Raw genomic sequence first — 21,529 nt, 5'->3', positions numbered from 1 at the left:
CTTTTAGGGCCTCAGCCAGGTCTCCCTCCAGAAACCTAGTGCTCCCAACAATCTGTTCCAGAAAATATCACCAGAGACAACACTTTCCAACTTATCTTATGAGGCCAGCAGTACCCTAAAAGCAAAACTAGAGTTTAAAAGTAGGGAAAACTTGAGAACAGCAAGTCTCAGAAATGAGCAGTTACCGTCTTCTACAAATATTAGAAAACTGAAGCCAACAATGTAAAACAATCATACACCAGGACAAAGAGGAAATTTATTCAGGTATGCAAGGTTGTATCAGCATTCCAAAATCAAATCAATGTGATCCACCCTGTCTCAGGCTAAAGGAGAAATTTACACATATCTGTTAGTTGGTATGGGGGAGAAGTCATCAGATAGTACACATTAGATATGTCAGGTTCTTTCTCTATCAATCGCATCTCATTAAAGCTCTTACAAAAATGAACACAGATATAGAATTTACACTTTCACAAACTTTTAGAAAATGGAACAGAGACCTAAATGTAATGCAAAACAATACAACTTCTCAAAAGATTATGCAACAAACTCTAAGTGGACTCGAATCTGGAATTATGTTATTAAGATACAAACTGAAAATGTAATCTATGAAAAAAAACTGATGTTAGACTTTATTTATTATTTTGGTAAGGAAGGTTGACCCTGAGCTAACATCTGTGCCGATTTTCCTCTATTTGGCCTGTGGGATGCTGTCACGGCATGGCTTGACAAGCTGTGTGTAGGTCTACACCCAGGATCCGAACCTGTGAACCCCAGGCTGCCGAAGTGGAGTGCGTGAACTTCACCACTGTGCCAGCGGGCTGGCCCCAGGTTAGACTTTATTAAATTAAAAACTCCTGCTTGTGGAAGGCAAAATCGATGAGTCAAAGGACAAATTACAGACTGGCAGACGATATTCGCAAAACAGATATATGATAAAGAAAATATGTCCAAGATATATGTAAAGAATTCTTAAAAGTCAACCACAACAAAAAAATAAACAACCTTATTGAAAAATGGGCAAAAGACCTGAATATATCCCTCACCAAAGAAGACATACAGATGGCACACGAGCCTGAGGACAGACGACCACTGCCACAGGTCATTCGGGAATTTCAAATAAAACCTCAATGAGACACTTCTACACACCTATTAGAACTGATAAATGCAGGAAACTGACAATACCAACTGCACGTGAGGATGTGGGGCAAAACAAACTCTCATTCATTGCGATCTGGAAAGCAAAATGGTACAGCCATATCAGAAGACAGTTTGGCAGTTTCTTACAAAGATGAGCATAGTCTTACCACACAATCCAGCAACTGCATTCTTAGGTATTTACCCAAGTAATTTGGAAATAGGTTTACAAAACACCTGTGGGCTAATATAGATAGTAGCTTTATTTATACTTTCTAAGCACTGGAAACGACCAAGATGTTCTTCAATAGGTGAGTGGAGAAAGAACCGGGGTACGGCTATAAAATGGATTATTATTATTTAGTGATAAAAGGAAACAAAGCATTAAGTCACAAAAAGACATGAATGAATTTTAACGCTTATTTCTAAGTGAAAGAAGCGATCTGAAGAGTCTATTGTAGAACACCAATTTTATGTCATTCTAGGAATGGCAAATGTATAGAGACAATAAAATGTCAGTAGTAGCACGGTCTTCATGGAAGAGGAAGGAGAGTCGAATGGATAAAGCACAAGGGATTTTTTAGTGCAGTGAAACTCTTCTGCATAATACTGTAAATATGGACAAAACCTTAGATAGTTATCAAAACTTTGAATTTTACAGCACAGAGAGTGAAACAATGTGTGCAAGCAAAAAGCCACGTAGGTGTCCAAGAAAATCCCAGAAGTGAATGAAAACTGTGGAAAAAATCTAACTGTATTACAAATGTATGAAACAGTCTGAATGAAGGGAGTGGGTGAAAAGGTGCAGAAATATGTAATTTGGGAAGTGAGTCGAGTCTGTAAAACTGAAGATGAAAGAAACTGTGCAGACACATTGTATTGTAGCTGATAAAGTTGTGACCCAGGGGGTATTGTTAACAATGCTGATACTTCTATCCATGTGGACTGAAAATGAGCAGATAAGTAAATGGATAGTGAACAGTGGGCACAAGGTTATTATTTGGAGTAGGAGTTTACAGATAAGCAAGGAGAAGAGGCTAGAGTGATCCACGTGGTGATAGAGTTGGAGACATCAGTGTGAACTTACTTTAGCTGAACATAGACACAGAAAGCTATGTATAGATATATTTATAGGTGTTTGAATACACACAGGCTACTACACACAGATATATTTCCCTGCTATGTCCGCTGAAAGAACCTAATGCCCTGACAGCTGCAAACACACCTGGTACCCAGGTCTTAATTCTAATACCACAGTCCAACAAAAGGAAACAGGGTTCCTTATAGAAATAACCAATTCTAGGATTCGGGAAGGAAATGTAAGAAAATGAGACTAAAGTGTCATTCAACATAAGAAAGTCATGAAATGCTACTCAAAAAAGCCAAGAATGCTGGGGGGACGCCAAAGGGACACATCGGCTAACTGAAGGAGCTCTCAATCGCCAAAGCTGGAACAACCTGAGCAACAAAATAAATAAAGTTGTTGGATTATAACCCGGAGAATGTATGAATATCAATGACTGTACCAATGTAAATAACTGAATAATAAGGAAATGAAAAGACACAAATCTCCTGTGCGGGAGAATACCAATGATTCACTCGGACATTCTGCTCTAAAGGAGGTCGAGGCTAACTCTCCACTTCTTAGGCACGGGCTGCACAGACAAAAGTCCCTACAAAGGGCACGGTGTGGACAGAGGGGACAGAGTGACTGCGCAGGGGAGACATCTGACAAACGCTGCCTCAGCCAGGTGACCAACATCAACATCAATGGGGGGAAGTCACAGGGAGAGCATGGACCCTTGAAATGATGAGATGAAAATGACAATTTACCTCTCTGATCTTCTTGCCCCAAATCCATAATCCCAATCTAATCATGAGAATAAAACAGACAAATTCTGTTGGAGAACATTTTACGAAACACCTGACCATTACTCCCCTAAAACTACCAAGTTCTTCAAAAACAAGGAAAGCCCGAGAACCTGTCACAGCCGGGGGAGGCTAGGCAGAAAGGACTAAATGTAGTGTAGGATAGCAGACAGGATGTGTTCATAAGAGCAGAAACTGCGAACGGAGCTGAGGGAAACTCTCTGTACTATCACAGCAAGTTTTTGTAACTGTACAACTGTTCAAAAAATAAAGTGAATTAAAAATCAGAGTACTAGCGAAATGCAAAATACCTGGAAACCATGAGTTCTGAACATGTCTCCAGACTCCATTATGTGCCCTGCACAAGCACTGTCACTACAGTCACATTCTTCATGAAATAGGATAATGATACCAAATTCATAGTTTCTGGGAGATTTAAATAATGAATATAACATTTCTGGCATTGTTTCTAGTAAAAATTCACTACTTAATGGAAAAATTAATCGGAATTTTGGGATACATTATTTTACACCCCTCAGAGACCCGCTCCTCTCCTTCCACTCCCAGGGTTCCCGTGCTGTTTCCATCCCTCAGTCTCTCTCACACTTTGAAAGCAGCAACAGTCTGTTCCTCACATTGACCTGGGTAACTTTTCCACAGAGCAGACCTGATCACAGCTGTCCCCTCGCAGAAAACCTGCACTTACCGTCCACTAATTTCAGAATCAAACCACAATCCTGTGGCCAAAATATAAGGCTCTTGGGGCTGGCCCCGTGGCTGAGTGGTTAAGTTCGTGCGCTCCGCTGCAGGCGTCCCAGTGTTTCGTTGGTTCGAATCCTGGGCGCAGACATGGCACTGCTCATCAAACCACGCTGAGGCAGCGTCCCACATGCCACAACTAGAAGGACCCACAACGAAGAATAGACACCTATGTACTGGGGGGCTTTGGGGAGAAAAAGGAAAAAATAAAATCTTTAAAAAAAATTTATAAAAAAAAATATATATATATATAAGTTTCTTTCTTAACCTGACTGTGTTCTCTCTGACCAGGCTCATTTCCCACCCTCTGCTATGCAGGATTGGTCAGATAGGAATAATCTGCATCACAATTACAATGTCGTATTGCAATTTTATACACATACCTTCCAGTCTAATTACCCCCTAAATGTCCTCCTCTCCCGGCTCATCCTGGAGAGAGTGCTCCCACCTCTCGATTACCTGGGAGAATTCCAACACCTTGTTCAAGGCTGAGCGCAGTCACAAGCTTGTCTGTGAAGCTTTCACTAGACTCTCACTGAAGAGTCAACTTCTTTGGATAGACTTCACCAGAATTCAATGTCACCTCCGGATATTACATTTTTTTACATCTCCCATCATGTTTAGCCAATGAGTGCCTTGTGAGAATAAACAGTGTCTTAGTCATTACTTAATATCCAGAATAAGATTTAGTGCCTACCATACATCAATTGCTGGGAAAAAAAAGATGTTTTTAATGACTGCAAAAACAAACTATTGAAGGAGGATAAACAGACATTCCCAAAATGGGAGACAAAGAATAAACCATGAAAGACGGAAATACTATTGAGGAATGAAGGCCCCGTGATGAAGCACAGACACTGGAAAAGACAGAACAGAGAAAGAAGTTTGATTCCCGAGTTTCCTTCCAGAATCAGTCTGTACTGGCAGGGCTTGGTGTTACTACATTCTCTCTAACTTATTTTCCCTAGCGATGCCCCCAAAGTAACTGCCAATAAAAAGGCTCCCTCACACCATCACACGTCCCCTCAGCACTTGTGAAAATGCTGTGCTCACCTGGATGTCATCACAGAACAGCCTGAGAGCACCGATCCACCTTCTTCCGTGGACGAGTCATCGTGTTGGAAGTCACGCCTCTACGAAGGTCAGATGGCCCCTCCTGGGCCCTTTCTTACTTGCTGTCAGCCAGGTTCTACGCTTGACACAGCCCTGCATCATCTCATCAGCTTAACAACTGCTGCAGCACTGAACACAACAGCAAGCCCTTACCCTGTAAATATCCGTGCAGATTGTTCACGCAGATGCTAGCGCTGAAGTGACAGGAGTGCTTCACATGGTGACCTGTTATTAAGTCCAAAAGTTTGGTCACTGTGCCGACCCAGAATCTGAGCGGCACCGTCAGGAGGCAGAGAACACCACCTGCGGCCCTTTCTGCAGAGAAAGCCTTTAAGCGACCTCCCGAGACACCTTCCCTTCTCCAGGGAGCAGAGGAACATTGCCTCATCTACTCAGAAACTTAATGCCAATCACGACACGCCAGTTGCAACAGCATAAACACCAGCAGGACCCAATGGTGACAGGAAATACCTCTGCTTCCCTCTGCAACTGCTTTATGATCATAGACCAACTCCTTCCCCAAACCATCCTGCTCAGCATGGCCTCAAAAGCAAGGGGCTGTCGCTCTGAACTCCTACAAAGAAATGCTGCCCTGTGTTTCCTCCGACGCTTGCAAATTTCAGCCTTGACAGGCGATCCCAGAAAAACAGAGAACAAGAACAAGAACTCAGGAGGCTCTTCGACCGTCCCCCAACCCGCCGCCCTCCCACAGCCAAGCAGGGCGTCCAGGTCGTTCCAGGACAGGGAGCTGTGGGGAGGCGGGAGGCGTCCACACCAGGCGAGACACAACCAGGTGAGTCGCGGGGAGGTAGGGAGAGAAGCAGGCGGCCTCCCGCTCCCTCCGCCCGGACTCAGCCGGCTGTCCCTCCCTCGAGCCCCTGAGAGCGGGGAGCTCAGCAGGCTGCCTCTCTGAGCCTCAGACAGCCGCCAGGACGGCCCCGCCATCGCTGGGGAGCGGGGACGGAGGGGACGGAGGGGACGGAGGCCCCGAGGAGCCCTGTGCAGCCCGCGAGCCCCGCGCCCCGGCCCTCGAGGACAGCGCCCCGCAGGCCTCAGCGGACACGGCGGGCCAGGGCCGCGCCGCCGCCCGGAAGGCTGTCCGGGACCCGTGCCCGGGCTCAGGGCGCGTCTCCCCTCGGAGCGGCCCTCCCGCCCCGCCGCGGCCCTGACCGCCGTCCTCCGAGGGCCTCCTCGTCTCCGCGGAGCCCCGTCAAAGCGCTCCCGCCCGGGCTCCCCGCGGAAGCGACGCCCGGACCCCGGCGTCGCGGGCCAGGGCGGCACAGACCGTCCTCCGCCGGCCGAGCGCCCGACGCGGCGCGCGTTGGACCGGCCGCTCCCGCCCAGAAGGGACGAGGCCTGGACGGGACAGCCCCGCGCGCACTGGGCTGAGGGGAACCGGATCGTCGCGGACGCCCGCGAGGCCCCAGCTTGCCGGCTCTCCGCGTCAGGCACGCCCCTCACGCCGGTCTGAACCTGCAGCCCCTTTCACCGGCTCCACACGGTGGCACCGCCACGCCTGACGCGGATGTCTGGGGCTTCCCCATTGGCTCAGGGGCGGGGGGCGGAGCGAGTGAGGAGGCGTGGCGAGCGGGGAGGCGCGGAGACAGAGGAGCCGGGGCTGCAGCCTGCAGCCTCACAGGGGAAGGCCAGAGAGCATAACTCTGAGTGACAGGCAGAGCGGGGAGGCGGGGCGAGGGGGGCGTGGCGAGCAGGGGGCGTGGCCACATAGGGGGCGGGGCAGTCGAGCCCTGAGTGGGGAGACAGCAGGAGCGCGAGGAGCAGTGTGAGCGGAGAGGCTGTGCCAGCTCGGGAGCAGAGTGTGTGAGGAGGCGTGGCCAACAGGACGACCCGTGGGGGCGGAGCCCAGGCTGGCCAACTGCCTGCTCACAAACGCCTGGAGCCGCGCCCCTCCCGCCCGCTGCCTGCTGGGAAATGGAGTCTTTTTTACTGGAAACAGAGAAGCTGCGTGTCTCTGCCCCTTGGCCTTTGGGAAATGTGGTCCACAGTCGGACCTTCGGATCAGATGCCACAGCCCTCCATGCCAGAAAATCTCAAATGAACATGCTAGATCATTGATAACTCTATGTTTAATTTTTTCTAAGCAAAATTCACCTTGAGGTGGAAAGTGGCTCCACGAAGTTGAGTTTCGTCACCCAAAATAACTGCAGTATTTTCCGTATTCTGCCTGCAGGAACCAAAACACACTTGTTTGGGTAGGTTTCCCAGGTTTTCCCTGTAAATCGAGATGAGGCAGTAGGTACAGTCCTGGACAAAGACAGAAGAAAAGAGACAAATCCATTTCCGGCATCCACGGCCTCTGACTCTGTCTTGACCCTGAAACAGAGGTTTTCAGCATATTGCTACTTAGGAAGACAGAGGCTCGACACAGGAATGTGAACAGCAACTAGAGAAAGCTTTGTGTGCTCGCCCCTGAGGGCTTCCTCAGGGACCCCATGTGTTCTTAGATTTTTCCTAGGTAGGAGCCATCCTTCTTTGTCTCTTTGTATGCCCTGGGACTTTTGGCAGAAAACTTACCATTTGGAATATTATGACGCGACAACTAGGGAAATCATGTTCTCCCCCTCCCCAGCATTTCTGGGGGATGCTGACTGCAATCGATGGTGATAGTTTCTTTAGGGGATACTCTGATCCAACCCTGAAAGTTCTGTAGTGTTTGTCATGTGTGGCCACTGAACACTTGGATCTGTTAGCCTAAGGATCTTCTAGAGATCCTGAGTTCAGTGGGTCTTCGGATGTCCTCCTGGGGAAACAGGGCGAGGGAACACTGTATGTGACGGGGAGAGCGACTGTCTGCTTTGGTGTAGAGAAAGAGCGTGGCAGACTGCATCCAGTTCTCCTTTCATTCTGGCACACAGAAGACTAGGTTTCCTAGCCCTCTTGGTTTTCGAATGGATGTGTGGCTACTTCTGCCCAAGGCATCACTTTTAGGCCAAAGGAGAAAGGAGGGTGTGTAAGGCCCCAGGTGCTCTTTGTGTCCTTCAGTGGCAATGGAAGAAGGTGTGAGTTTCAGATGGTGTAGCAACAAGGTCATGGGGTCTCCATCAGCCTTGCCCAACGAGACTTGGGAAGCAGGGTTCCCTTCACCCCGGCGACCAATGTTTGATGTAAATCTGAGGAGAAATACATCTTGAGTCATGGATTTCTTAATCATTGCATTTAATTTCTTACCAGAGCATTACCTAAGGTTGTCCTGAAGATTACGATGACCTACCCTCTCAGATTGTCTAAAAGGTGATTCTCCCAAAGCAGAATTTCCTGAATCTCATGTTGCTATGGTCAGAAGTCGTGTCTGCTGATGGCTGCTTGTCACATATCAGGGCCCTGCCAAGAGACTCTGAGTCTGATGGGGAGTATTGCATGTGGAAAGTGTATGGAAGTGTTCTGGAGAGATATCCCTATGGGAAGGTAGCAAAGCAGAGATGGTCACAGGAGAAGCTGAAGCCCAAGCCTGCTGCCACTGGGTCTCATCCAACCCTCAGGGATCTCTGGAGCTGGGACTGCCCTTTGGTGTTGTCCCAAATTGAGACAAGGGAACCAGGCTTCTTACTCTCTTATCTGCCAGACATGGGCCCCTGGCTGTCCCTGAAGAGGGCTGCATCCTCGGATTAGGCGCTTCCCTACACTGTGGGAATGTCCTGTGAGGGACAGAGCTGTGAGCTGTCCTCAGCCAATATTCCCAGGAGCTGTAGGGTGGATGCCTTGGCCTTGAGCATGAGTCTGGGCTGAGTCTCAATGTTTCAACGGCACTTCTCCTTCACCGTGGTCTTCCTTCCCAACCCAGTTAACAATCTCCCCATGGGAGGATGTCCCTGGGAGGACTTATGTAGAGCTCTGCCTTTCCCTGTGATTGGCTGAGAGAAAGGCATGGGGGAAGACCAGAATCTCTCTCTCCAGCATTCAGACCCTCTTACCTGGGGGCTTCTGGAGAGCTCCAGAAGGGTTCCGACCTCAGCTGACAGTGCTGAAGTTGTTCCTGTAACAGTGGCCACGGATTTGCTGTAGTCGGGTGCTTGTAGTTAGGGAGAGTCCGATTCCCTCCAGAGAGCCAGAACAGTGTGCTCTCCAAGGTCTTGGCATCACAGGGACAGGCCTGGTAGACATCGAAACCCAGGGGCAGCTTGGCGAGTAGAGGGGCGTCCTCGTTGGTCTCCTCAAGGGTGAAAGAAAGGCCAGTCTATGCTGGTAATTCTTCCAGACACACCTAAGCCAGGGGGCAGCATTCGGGAGAATGGGCGAGTCATGCCATTCAGGGACAAATCCTAAACCAAGCCTAGGGAAAGGCAGGGTTCTGGACTCAGGTTACCCGTCCAGAGATGCTCCTTTCTTGGCAGATAGAGGGGGTGTGAACATGGTTCTCGGGGCTCTAGAACCCCCTGGCATGGCTCTCTCACTGTGATGAGGCAAATCGTGTCCAAATCAGCAAGACAGGTGTTCAGGGCACTGTGAGTAGGGGGAGACAGCATTAGGCTGGATGGTATGGCTGTCAACTGGACAGATTTTTTGTTAGCTCCCATAAATGGAAGATGCATCTGTGCATGGACCACACGGCAAGATGTTCTCGAGGTCCGTGAGTGAGGAGTACAAACGCCATCTCATCGACCACTTTGGAAAGACTGAGTTGAATCCCAACGTGGCCTTGTTTTCGCTTGCAGTGGAAGCCAAGATGCAAGCATCCGTCCCCACCTTAGACCTGGAATAGTTTAAATGGCACCCAACTTAGCAGTTCCTCAAACATTTTGAGCATTTCCTGCCAAGACCATATTCACCTGAGGCATTTCAAGGGACTCACATTGTTACTTTCTCTTCCCCTAAGTCAGCTGCTAGGAAGCCAGTTTTGGTAACTTCTGTGTGCCTTGAACAAGAAACATTTCATCCAGATTTGCTAATTTCTTTCCTCGTGGACTTCCACAACCTACTTCCAATTTGGAAACCCAAAGATGGGATGAATGGTGCCTCCTGTGTCCACAGCTGTACTCCCACAACAAACTAAATATTGCTACCTGCCGGGTCGGCTCTCAAAAGCACCCCAGTCCCGGAGGAGACTCTCTTGGGACACCCATGCCTTCATCCCAGCCCTGGGCTAGCCCTGGGACCTGCCACGACTCTTTCTCCTCCGAGGGACTGGACAGCCTTCCCCACCTTCCTCTGGCAAGTCTCTTTGCTGGGTGGCTGTGCCGCATCAGCAAAGACCTGGGCTGCCGGGGACCAGGATTGATCCTCAGCTTCCCGCTGTGCTGAGACGGCCTCCCTGGCAGAGCCCAGCCTGCCTGTGTCTGAGTGACACCAGGAAGGAGGGGATAACTCAGAAGTGCCAAGCGCTTCACCCTGCCCTTGTCTTTCAGGCTCTTTCCAAGGGACGACATTGCAAAGGGTGGGTGGTCACGCTTTCGCTCCTGCTTCTGGACCCGGTGCTCCTGTTGAGCTCAGAGCAGTGTCTGTTTAGCACCCAGATGGGAAGCATTTCAGCATTTCCCTTGGTAAGGCTGTGTCCACGCACATCCACAGATCATCAGGTTGCTGACATTCCCCGCAAGACCCCCAACTCACACCCTTCTTAGGCCTCCTCTTTCAAAGCTCCCAACAGGAAAGGCACACATCCCCATGACAGAACCACAGCACAAGACTGTGGAAAAGAACACAGCCAGCCGAGGGGCTACACACTTGCTGGGCTCAGGCACAGCAACGACTTTAGGAAAATCACTAAAAATACTCCAGATTGTGTAAATTTGGGACTGTCCGACACCACGGGCCTGGGAAGCACACAGGCGCAGAAGTCACCCTCGGCAGCAGGAGGACTGTAGGGTCATTACTGGTCAGGATGATGATTAGAAAGGCTGGGGGCATCTAGGGAATTTCTGCCCCAAGATACAATTGTATGCAAAAGTGCAGAGATGCTGAAAATCCTAGCTCACAGGTAGCACTAGGTTTATGGAGGGAGACCTGGCTGAGGCCCTAAAAGCTGCATCCCACAGCTTTCCCCTTGGATAGGCAACAAGCAGGAAATGGTATTCGGAGTCAGGGACCAGAAGCCCAGGGGGATCCAGTCTAGGTCAGAGGTGAACAGGGAGCCCCTAGTGGGCCCGAGAAGGAAGAGTCCTGCCTGCCCATGGTCCATGTCCACAGGACCTTCCTCTGGCCTCGTCCTCTCTATGTGCACGTTTTGAGCTTTTGACGGTATTTTCCCCACTTAGAGCTGAAGCCATTGCGGAGACTGAATCAGAAAACAAGGTCCTAATCTGTGTGCAAGAGAAACCGGGAAAATGTTCCCTCTTCCGGCAGAGTGTCGAAAGGCAGCCACTGTCCTGGGCAGGACGTGTGCTAGGGACAGGCACGTGCTAGTTTGACAGACACGCCCAGCTTAGTGGTTGTGGCTCTGCCTGAGAAAACACCTCCAACCGCTTAGTCCCAAGAGGTCGGAGGGGCCATCTCTGCTCCTGGACAGGGTGAACCACACTGCAATGATCCTGTCCTCGGCGGGAGGGGCACTTGGGCACGTCCTTCAGTAGCCAGGGAGGGGACTGGCACTTCTCCCTTCTCCACATAAACTGAGCCGCTCACTCTGGGAGATTTCTAAATTCGAGGAGGAATGTGAGTTTCTGGATCTGGTTTCCATGAGTGCTGCGAGCGAAAGACTCACACCTCCACTCCCAGGATTAGAAAGAAGCAACAATTTAATATAATACTCAAACGGAGCATTTACCATTGACAACAAAATATGGCCCCGCCAAATAGGGAAATAGGTGCTGGGCAACAGGGGGGAGGGGGAAGAGGGGTTGGTGCCTTCCCTCGTGGCCGACAGGGAACCCGAAGAAACGGATCACAAAGTTCTCCTCATCAGAATCAGGGGAGGTGGCCCTGTGCACCCTGAGTGTCAACGCTGTGTCCCCGCTGTAGCTCAGCTGGTCTCAGGAGGGTCATCGACCACCAACACTGGGCCCTTGGTTGGGGGTCTGGTGTCTGGAGAAAGAGAGGCATTTCCTGAGCGGCCTGCCCTGGAACCACAGTGCACACCCCATCCCGGCCCCCACTGCGCTCTGTGCTCCAGCGCTGTGCTCAGTGCTCAGTCAGCCAAGAGCACCCCATCTGTCCCTGACACAGGGGCTGATATTTAGCATCACCCATTTCACAGAGGAGGAAACCAGTCCCAGAAACGTGAGTGCAATCGCCCAGGACGGGACTGCTCAGCAGTGGAGCTGGAACCCAGGGCCAGCTGTCTGCCTCCCCAGGCCCACGCTCAGCCTGAATGTTTCCTGAGCCCATGGTTTCAGCCACTGCCGGTCTGGACACTCACTCTGGCCTGAGCGGTTCTTCTTGCCTTTGAAGAAGAGTCGAATCTTTCTGACCCAGTGGTATCGGGGCTCCAGCTGGCAGGACAGGCTGTAGCTACAGGACAGAGCAGAGCTGGGAGCTCTCAGGAGCCACACATCACATGTGCATCCTGGAGCCTGCCAGCAGCTGGGGTCGAAGGGCCCCAGGGGTCGCCATGCAATCAGATTAGGGGCTGACCATGGAGCAACGGCCATGGGCTCTGGAGCTGGTCAGCAGAGAGAGGCTGCCCTGCCCTCCCCCAACTCCTGACCCGACTCACCTCTCCTCCTTGCTCAGGGGCTCCACGGCCTGGAACCAGGCCCCAAAGTGCTCGTCGGGCTGCACGGTGTACAGATTTGCAGCCTCCTGGAGCAGCTCGATCTCGTCCATCAGTTTGAATTGCTAGGACAGAGCAAGCACAGGATGCCCACAGGGCCTGAGTGGGGGACCCTGCAGGGCTCGTGGAGGGGGTAGGAAGGATGCAAGGGGCCAGTCTGGGGCCTTTGCCCACTTGGGAACCCTCCCTCCCTGCGATTCCAGTCAGGGCTTGCCTGCTCTCACACTTGGCCCCAAATAGCTCCTCCTCCAGGAAGGAGTCTTTGATGCCAGCCCTTCCCCCACCCGCCAATGCCATAGGATCCCTAGCTCTGTATATCGAACTTTGCAAATAAGTGTTCCACCCTGGGGATTGGGCCAGAGGGGGTCCTGCCCACTGCGGGGGGGTCTCTGATTTCCAACCCCCACCCTCCCCACCGGGAGGCCGCAGCCGCTTACCTCATTCCATTTCCGACAGTTGAGCACATTGCCCTGGAAGGCAGACAGCCGCAGTCCATCAGAAACAGCCCCCTTGGGCCAGCACTAGCCCCCGTCCACACCTCTTGCAATGTTGCACTACTGCCAGTGGGCAGGCCCATCCAGAGCCCGGACTTGGACCTGGGCCAGTCTCTGGGCTCCAGGGCAGGGGGCGCAGAGCAACTGAGGCAACAGACCTTGTGACCCAACCCTCTCTGATGACACGTGGGGAGACTCAGGCCTCAGGCAGGAAGGGACAGCTCAGCCTCTGATGTGCTTCCTGACTGGGAGGGGCCCGACTTCTCTTCCCTCACTGGCAGGGCCAGAGGGAGAGGCTGAGTCCAGCTCAGACACCACCTCCTGCGGCCACACAGTCAGGCAGCTCTGAGCCTCAGCAGCCCAGGGAACCTGGACGGTGGCTTATGCAGAGCCTGCATCACCCACTGGGGAGATGGGCCTGACACCCCAACTCCCACATGAGCCTGGAGGCCCTGCTGAGAGGACCTTTGCCAAATGCAGAGAGCTCAGGGCTCAGGACAGGACTCTCTCCTCCCCACCCTCAGGAGCCTGAGCCCCCGGACCCACCTCCAGGCTCACTCACCTCCACATAATCCTCCATTGTAGCGTCCAGCAGCTCCAGGGAACGGAAGATCGTCACCAGGGAGGGGATGACACCCTGTGCCGCCATCGGGATGGGCATGGTGATGAGCTCCCGCTCTCAGGTGCCCCCATGAACCTTCCCCTGAAACCCCTCAGCCCAGCCTCCTGCCCACCCCACGCTCCCACACAGAGCAGCCTAGGATCCTCGGGACACCCCAACACACACAATTCCCTCCCCCGCTCCCCTCCAGGAACACCAAACTCCATCAGTCAAGTCCCAGGGCTGGCTGTTGGCCCCTCCCAGGGGCAGTGGCCCCTGCCCTTCCCCACCCCAAATCTGCCCTGCTGCCAGCCCTTCCAGGCCTCCTCCTGCTCACTGCCACTGCAGGCCCGTCATGCTTGGCAGCGACAGCAGATTCACCTGAGGAGGAAGGCCCCTCTCCTGAGGGAGGTCTCCAGCTGGGAGGGGGAGCCCCCTCTCCTCTGACTCCTGGGCCCCTCCCCCACAGTCACCCTCACCTGCTGCCGCTGCCTCTCCTGGGCTCCCTGGCGGGCCCTCTCTGCAGTCTTTAACACGGAGGTCGCCTCCTGTCGGGGCCGAGGACAGGGTCAGAGCGCCCATACTCCCCTCCGCATGTCCCCCAAGGCCCCTGATCTCAGACCCTGGCCATCGGCTGCAGTCCCCTGCTGCCTCTGCTGCTCCCACCTCCAGGGTGCTCTGATTCTAGACCAGTCCCAGCTCCAGGACTCAGTCCTGTGTGACCTTGGGCCTGCCCAGGCCTCCCTGGCCCTCTTTCCTCAGCTGAAAAGTGTGAGGAGAACGTCACCTGCTTCCAGGAGTCTCCTGAGGACTCAGAGTCATCTGCGTGTCATCACTGCTCTGCCCTCACCTCTCGAGGAGGAGCCGGCACAAATCTCCTCCCGTTCCTGTCCTCCCTTGGATGGTAGCACCCCGCTGGGAGGCCTGCACCGCTGATCATTTCCCTCCACTTCCCAGAGGAGGAGAGGGAGGCCCCCAGAGGGGCAGTGACTGGCTCAAGGACCCACTGGGAGAGGCTGCTCCCCGTGCCAGCTACAGGCCCAATCCCCGCTGCCTTCACCCCAGCCCTGGCTCCAAATCTGACCAAGGCCCCGACCTCTGGACTCCAGGGGTGTGTCCAGACACCAGCTGAACAGACAGGGAGGGGGAGGGCAGGGTGTCTTGGGGGACCTGGCCGAGTGGCCCCGGCCTGCCCCACCCTCACGGGGCTCTCTGACCCCCAGCCTGGGCCGAGCCTTGCCATAGCCTCACCTCCTAGGATCCCCTCGGGATGCTCCCCTCCCCCCTCCTTCTGGCCTCCTTCCAGATCTCCAGCCTCCAGGTTACCTGCACCAGCAGCTCCCTGCTCACGCGTTTCTCTCTCCTGACCCACTTCTTCCAGGTTCGAGAACTCTCCCTGCGGGGTGGGGAAAGAAAGCAAGCAAGCAAGAAAAACTGTGGGATGCTTGAAGGCAAGTCCCATTTGTTTGAGAACCCAGCAGATCCAAACTGCCTGGGGCCTGGATGAGGGATTTCGCTGGGGTGTTCTGAGCTCTAAGGTCCCCATGGGACTGCGGAGGGGCCTCTCCTCTTGTCCCTTGGGGCCTCCATTCCCAGATGTCCCAAACAGATCTCTTTGGAACAGTGTTGGTTTCAGCTGCATAGAGGCTTCTGTTGCTGCAAAGGAAACACCTGAGAATCTCCACCTGGGCTCAAGCCAGGATCTGGTCTGGAAGGAAATGAATCCCTGGGACGGAACTGCTGGCCTAAGGGCGCTGAGAGACTCAGAGACCCAGCACCCAGGTCAGTCCCTGTGCCCGGCGTTCGCTGTCTCCCAGGTGGTCTCAGCTGACTTTGGGGGACATGCCGGCCCAAATCAGGCTGCCTGGGCCACCTCACCCTCATGGTGCTTGGCTGGAGAGCAGACCACCCACTACCCACCTGGAAACTTGTCCCCAGGTGTCTTGGAGACGGGCAATGGCAGGGCTCTGCAGGGCAGAAAGGATTGTGTGGAGGGAACAGAAGTTCCCGAGGCCTCGACACTCCTGGGGAAGCGAAGAGATGGAGCCGTGAGGGGGAGCTGAAGCTCTGCTGCCTCTGGTTTCTGTCCCCTCATGGACTTCCCCTGTCCTGGAGGAGACACATGTCCAGGGAAGCCAGGGAGGGCACACCTGCCACCGGACGAGTAACACTGCCAGGCACAAGGATTTGTAGCTCAGCACAAGGGAGGAAGTGAGCTTGTCCCCACTGGGACCTCAAGTCAAGGTCAACGTGGCCCTGGCATGAGGGTCAAGGGACAGTCCAGGGACTAAGACCCCAGACTTCAATCCTGAGAGCTGAGAAACAAGAGGCAATTCTCACGCATCCAGACGGGGCGTGCCAAGGCTTACCTCAGCCACCCTGATCCACAGCTCAACCACCCTGGCCCTGTCCTGCGCTGTCATGCTCGCGTCCCCAAGGCAGGTGACGAGGATGCAATTGGCCACGGTGTTGTCGTGCATCACAGTGTCACGGACGGTGGGTGCCAGGTACTCTCGTTCCCTGTTGTCGCGCTCGGACCAGATGGAGCCGAGGCAGTGGGCGGGCACCAACGTCTTGAACAGCTCCTGCAGAAGATTCGGAGTGTCACCCGGTCCTGCCGCAGCCCAGCTCGGCGTCCACAGTCCCCCATAGGCCCAGGCAGGGTGAGATCAGAACTGGAGCTCAGGAAGCAGAGCATGTGGCCTGAGGCTTGTGGGAGTCCCTGGGTTTTGTCTGTGTCCACTGAATGCACCCAGTCCAGGATGACCCCGGACTCAGGACTGTGGGGAAGGGAGGGGACATTTGCTCCCAGCCCCGTCTCACTTCCTCCAAGCTCCAGAAGGCAGCCCACACATGCCCACCAGAAGGGCCATCATCCACCCATCCCAGTGCCCCTCATGTCCCACTCCCCATTCCCATGCACATTCCCCCCGAGGCAGGGACAACCCCCAGCTTTGTTTGACTGTCTCCACTGGAGTCAATACACATCACCTTCCTGATAAGTGCTGAGGCTGTCCGGGCCACCTGCGCAGATGGGGGATCCACCCAAGGACCTGGCAGCACTTCAGTGAGTGCCCATCCCCCACCAAAGGGCCAGACTCTGACCACCTTCCACTCTCTCCCACCGCATTCATCGGCACAGCCACCCTGTACAGCAGGTGCTCTGAGTGTCCGTCTCTACCGTCCCCTGTTCGCTAGGGGACAGCGAAGGCTTGGGGAGAAAGAAAGCTGCCCAGGTCACAGTGTTGATAAGGGAGGGAGCAGGGATTTGGACCCAGATCATCGGAATCCCTAGCAGGGAATGGCAAGTGTGGGGCGGCTCATGGCACCGGGAAGGCAGGGGCCACCCGCCAAGTGAGCTCCTCTGCTCACCACAGCCATCCTCGTCAGCTGCTCTGCCACCAGCTGGGGAGGGAAGTCCAAGATGTTCGGCTTCTCCTCCCGCAGCTGGTCCTCGGTGGTCACGGCCCAGGGGCAGCTGGGCTCTGAAGCTGCCTTTAATGATGGCCCTTGCTCTGGTCCTGGAGTGGCCGACTCAGGGGCTGCTGGCTCCAGCTCTACCACACGTGGTGAGACTGGAGGTGCAGCTGGCTCCAGCCCGGGGGATGGCACTGGCTCTGGCTCTGGAAGTGGCAGGAGCTTTGGAACTGGCTCTGGAGCAGGATAAAGAGAAAGTTTCACCCACACACCTGACAGTTTCTGTGCCTTTCCAAAGATAGGAAGGGCTCCACTGCCTCTAAGGGAACGCTAGCCCATGAACCTCAACACAGACAGTCTTCCCAGACTCGAGTCTCCTCACCTCTCCGTTCAGCCTCAATGGCCTTGAGATGCTCCAGGTGGCCTGGCAGAAGGTAGGCATGGCCCTCCGCGTGGGAGCCACCAGAGCTGACGTTCAGAGTGGCCAGCTGCAGGGTCCAAGAGGGAAACCGCAGGGGCTCCCTGCAATCCTGCCCTTGGCCCAGCCAGGTTCCCAGCAGGAAATAGATAGCACTGCGTGGAGGCAGATGGGCCAGAGAGTCAGTGGCCCGGCCTTTCCTTAAACACCGCCCTCCCAAGGCACTCTTGTTAGCATCTGCGCCCCTGTGCCAGACCCTCCCCCTCCAGAGGAGGGCCCCATCCCAGCCCTGAGCCCTGGCTGGCTGTCCTGGCTGTGGCAGGTCTGCTCATCCAGCAGGCTGAACACAGAGTCTGTGAGAGTCTCTTGTTCCCAGCGACACTCTCCTCCCCAAGGGTCTGGACACAGCCCACCCAAGCCCTGCATGAATGTGGGCCACTGGAATGAAGACTCCAGCAGTTCTGGGAGCAGCTTGCTCACACACCTCCGACTATGGACCTGGCGGTGGTGCTCACAAGGTGTGGATGTGGAGAAAGGGAGGCAGGAGGGGCTGGGACTCTGCTGGGAGTGGGTCTCTAGGGGACAACGCAGCCCAGCCTCCCTTCCAATTCTCAAGGGGCCTGGGACCCATGCACAGCTCTCTTTGAGTCCAGTCCTGCCGGAGTGGAAGCCACCAGAACTCAGCCCTCCCATGGGAATCACAAGATGGGTGAGATGCAGGGTTCTCCCAGGCCTGACCCAGCCACAGCCTCCATCCTCTCCCCGCACCCTGTTTGCTAGAGACAGGAGGCCGTCCTTCTCGACCCAAAGACCACTCACTTTGGGAGGTGGTCCTGTCCTCCAGCATCCCGCACGCAATGGGCCAAGCTGCCTCCATGTGTCCCAAAGGGGTTGAGGGCATCGCCCGGGATGGAGGGTAGATGGGACCTGTGAATGATGTCAAGTGTGACTGTCTGACTCTCAGATTAGAGGGGAGGGCCAGGGAGGCTGTCTGCTTCAGTCACTGAGTGACACTTAGTGTGTCCAGAAGTCCTGCTCAGAGTAGACCCTTCATAGACATTGTTGAATGACCTCCAACCAGAACCACCCCGGGTGTCTGAGTGGGCCTGTGGCCCCTGTGTGGCCCTAGAGATCCCTAATTGGCTACACCAAGGACAAGCACCAGGACCAGCTGGATGGCATCTCAAACTCCTTGACAGGGTGCTCTCCAGGTGCTTTTCCAAACTCAAAAAGCCACAAGCCAGTGAAGGGAGAGGAAGACTACTTTCCGTGGGGGACAGAGAAATAATCACCACCAGCAACCACAGCATGGCCCACCACCCTCTCTGCAGAGCCGGGCACCAGGGCAGCACCTGGAGGGCTGATCCCATTCATCCCTGGGAGAAGCCTAGCAAGTTCATCCTCTCCCACCCCACGTTTCAGAGGAGCCAACTCAGGCTCAGAGAGATGTGGTGACATTCCCAAGGCAAGACACACAGCTGGCAGTGGGCAGAGTCACCACTGTGCTGAGGAGGAGGTGGGCAGTCACCTGGGAAACAGCTGGTCCAGCACCTGGTGGGCTGTGCTGGAGCCTGAGTAGCTGCAGAGGGAGGTGATGACACTGCAGAGGACTCTGCTGGGGAAGGCTGGCAGCACAGTCTCTGAGAGCCTCTGCATCATGCCTGCCTGGAGGGCACGCATCCTGCAGGCCTCAGTGACAGACAGAGTGGACTCATCTTCACTCTGGGTGGGACGAGGAGGGACACAGAGTCAGGGTCACCACTGCAAACCACCAGCGTTATCGGGGTCTGCAGCTGACCCAGGAACTCCTAGCCCCTCCCAGACATCTGCGACAGGAGAGACAGGGGTCCTAACTCAGCAAGGTTCTGGGCTCTCAAAGTACAATCTGACTTTTGTCCTGCGAAGGATTCCACATTGATCTCCCTCGAGGCCATTTGCTCGCCGAGGGACAACAGAGCTCCCTCTGTGCAGAGCGCCAGCCCAGTGAATCCTCAACAGACACCCCTCTCTAGAGAGGAGAACAGAGGCTTTGGCATGCCAAGTGGCTTCTCTAGGCCCTGTGGGTCAGAGCTGAGAACCGCCCAAAGTGAGGGCTGAGGGACATCCCCTCTAACTGCCTGAGGCTTCATCAGACCCTGACCTGGAGGGAAATGTTATGTGGCCACCTCACCCCTCCCAGGTCTGGAAACAGTGTACAGGGCAGTGACACGTTATGAGAATCCCTTTGACTTCCAAACACGCTGATGGTTATTTCTTTTACATTAAAGGGAGTTTGGAGACCCTCGTTATCGAGGTTTCATTTTCAAAAAAAGGCAAAATTCAAAGATACTCAGGGCCTATTGGGAAGCGATAACGACATCAACGTTTTCTCTAATCTTCCTAGGAAAATGCAAAGAGTGCCCTCCTACCCTCCTATGCAGCTGGTGGGGAGGAGCGGAAGTCCAGATTCCTTTGGGAATGGGACTGTGGGACACTCATGGGGGACAGCCCTGTTAGGGTCCCAGGAGAACGGCAGTTTGAGGTTGGATTCTGGGCCTGCCCTGGTCATCTCAGGGGCCTGGGTGGGAAGACCCCTCCGTGCCCACTCTCACCTCAGAGCAGCCCTGGTTATTGATGATGGCGCGGTGCAGCTGGTCCCTGTCCAGGGAGATGGAGTACCCGAAGCCATCCGTCAGCTCTTCCACCCCCTCCTGCGTGCAGCTCTGCAAAGACAGTGCCCGAGAGCCAGGCCGGGATGTCTCAGGCACCTGTCTCGACTTGGCCACAGGAGGAAACCCCAGCAGAGATCAGGTACCGAGCAGCATCTGCCTAGACCTCTAGCCAGGGAGGGAATGAGATGACACCTGGAGGGCTCGGGACTAACCTATGGGTAGAGGAGATTGGTCCCCAGCACCCACTCTCCCATCCTGCTAGCCAACACCTAGGCTGGGAATACGACACACTGCCAGGCTTCCAACACCGAGCAAATGGCTCCTGCCCAGGGTGGGTCCCCGCTCAGCACCGCCGTCCCTCTCTCACACCCCTCCGACACACAAGGAGGCTCAAATTGTTGTGCGGGTGGCATCCAGTTGTGGCCTAACCCGGTTGGCTTTCCCTGTGTTACCTGAGTGCTCCTCCTACCAATTGGACAGAGGCGGTGCCGGTGAGGGCGAAGCCAGTGTCTATAGTGACTGAAAAGGCTCTTTTTCTTGGCTTTCCTGAAGCCAGAGCCTCCACAACTCGGCAGACAGCAGGAGAACATCCTCTTGTCTTCAGTGTCAGCACTCAAGTGGGCTCGATAGGATGCTATGTCCAGGATGTGGGCGCCTGGAGACCAGTGTGCTAAGTTCTGTTGGGGTCTGTCTCCAAGGAAGTGAGGTCACTTCCTCAAGTTTCCCTTACCTGGGCGCCTTATTCAATCACACCCACCGAAAACCTCTCTGGGATCTTGGCTGCTCACCCTCCTTGCCCATGTCACCTCCAGAACTGTACACAAATAGCCAGCACAGATCCCAACACAGGACCTTGAGATGGAACCAGGGTTCCAGCTTGAGGACATGCAGCTGAGTTCCGACCTCTTTTTTCCTACAAGCTCTGTGTCCTGGAAATGCCAATGGGCCTCCCAGGGCCTCCTCAATCACCCAACCTGCACGATGGGGACGAGGCCAGAAATATCTTCCTTGGGACATCCTCAAGTGTAGAACAGACAATAGCGACAACACCTGTGGTCTGCTTTCCATGTGTCTGATGCACACACTTAGAGATGAAAGAATGACAAGAAGGGGTGGGATGTAGTGTGGAGTACCCCTCAAAACAGGACTGGGTTCCAGCTGTGTGACCTTGAGAAAGTCACTGCCCCTCTGGGCCTCATTTCCAGGTCTGCACCTTTAAGAGGTGGAAATTAGGGGAAATTCAGATACTTCCATTCACTGGCATGAAACCTTGCAATGTCTCCTGTTTGACTTAGAATCAGACCCAAATGCCTCGTTTCGGCCTATGTGGTGGGCAGCCTCCACCATGGCTCCCAGTGCTCACTGCCTTCTGCTGTGCACGTCCTTGTGGAACCACAAGTGGTC

At 54.2% G+C, this 21,529-nt stretch overlaps 1 protein-coding gene and 1 long non-coding RNA gene across 3 annotated transcripts; both read right to left on the bottom strand.

Annotated features, from left to right (window-relative positions):
- Window positions 1–236: 236 nt before the first annotated feature.
- LOC138923431 (uncharacterized) lies at window positions 237–5,738 on the bottom strand. Of its 2 annotated transcripts, XR_011437025.1 has the most exons (3): window positions 4,819–5,738; window positions 4,225–4,400; window positions 237–3,949 (listed from the first exon to the last, which is right to left on the bottom strand). It is a non-coding gene; the product is annotated as an uncharacterized lncRNA (long non-coding RNA). The 2 variants fall into 2 exon arrangements; XR_011437024.1 differs by lacking the exon at window positions 4,819–5,738 and having other exon boundaries at window positions 4,225–4,671.
- Window positions 5,739–11,552: 5,814 nt separating this feature from the next.
- Window positions 11,553–20,926, bottom strand: LOC138923682 (ral guanine nucleotide dissociation stimulator-like). Its single transcript, XM_070264117.1, has 16 exons — window positions 20,914–20,926; window positions 20,578–20,780; window positions 20,066–20,176; window positions 19,003–19,196; window positions 18,294–18,401; window positions 17,439–17,629; window positions 17,012–17,292; window positions 16,009–16,224; window positions 15,560–15,663; window positions 14,966–15,035; window positions 14,119–14,187; window positions 13,601–13,675; window positions 12,982–13,014; window positions 12,488–12,609; window positions 12,191–12,282; window positions 11,553–11,856 (listed from the first exon to the last, which is right to left on the bottom strand). Exons 1-16 carry the CDS (start codon window positions 20,924–20,926, stop codon window positions 11,795–11,797), a joined length of 1,944 nt encoding a protein of 647 aa, XP_070120218.1. The 3' UTR covers window positions 11,553–11,794.
- Between the last annotated feature and the right edge of the window lie 603 nt (window positions 20,927–21,529).

This window comes from Equus caballus, chromosome 3, assembly GCF_041296265.1.
Source record: "Equus caballus isolate H_3958 breed thoroughbred chromosome 3, TB-T2T, whole genome shotgun sequence".
Lineage (NCBI taxonomy): Eukaryota > Metazoa > Chordata > Mammalia > Perissodactyla > Equidae > Equus > Equus caballus.
This window is presented reverse-complemented; position numbering and strand designations above follow the sequence as displayed.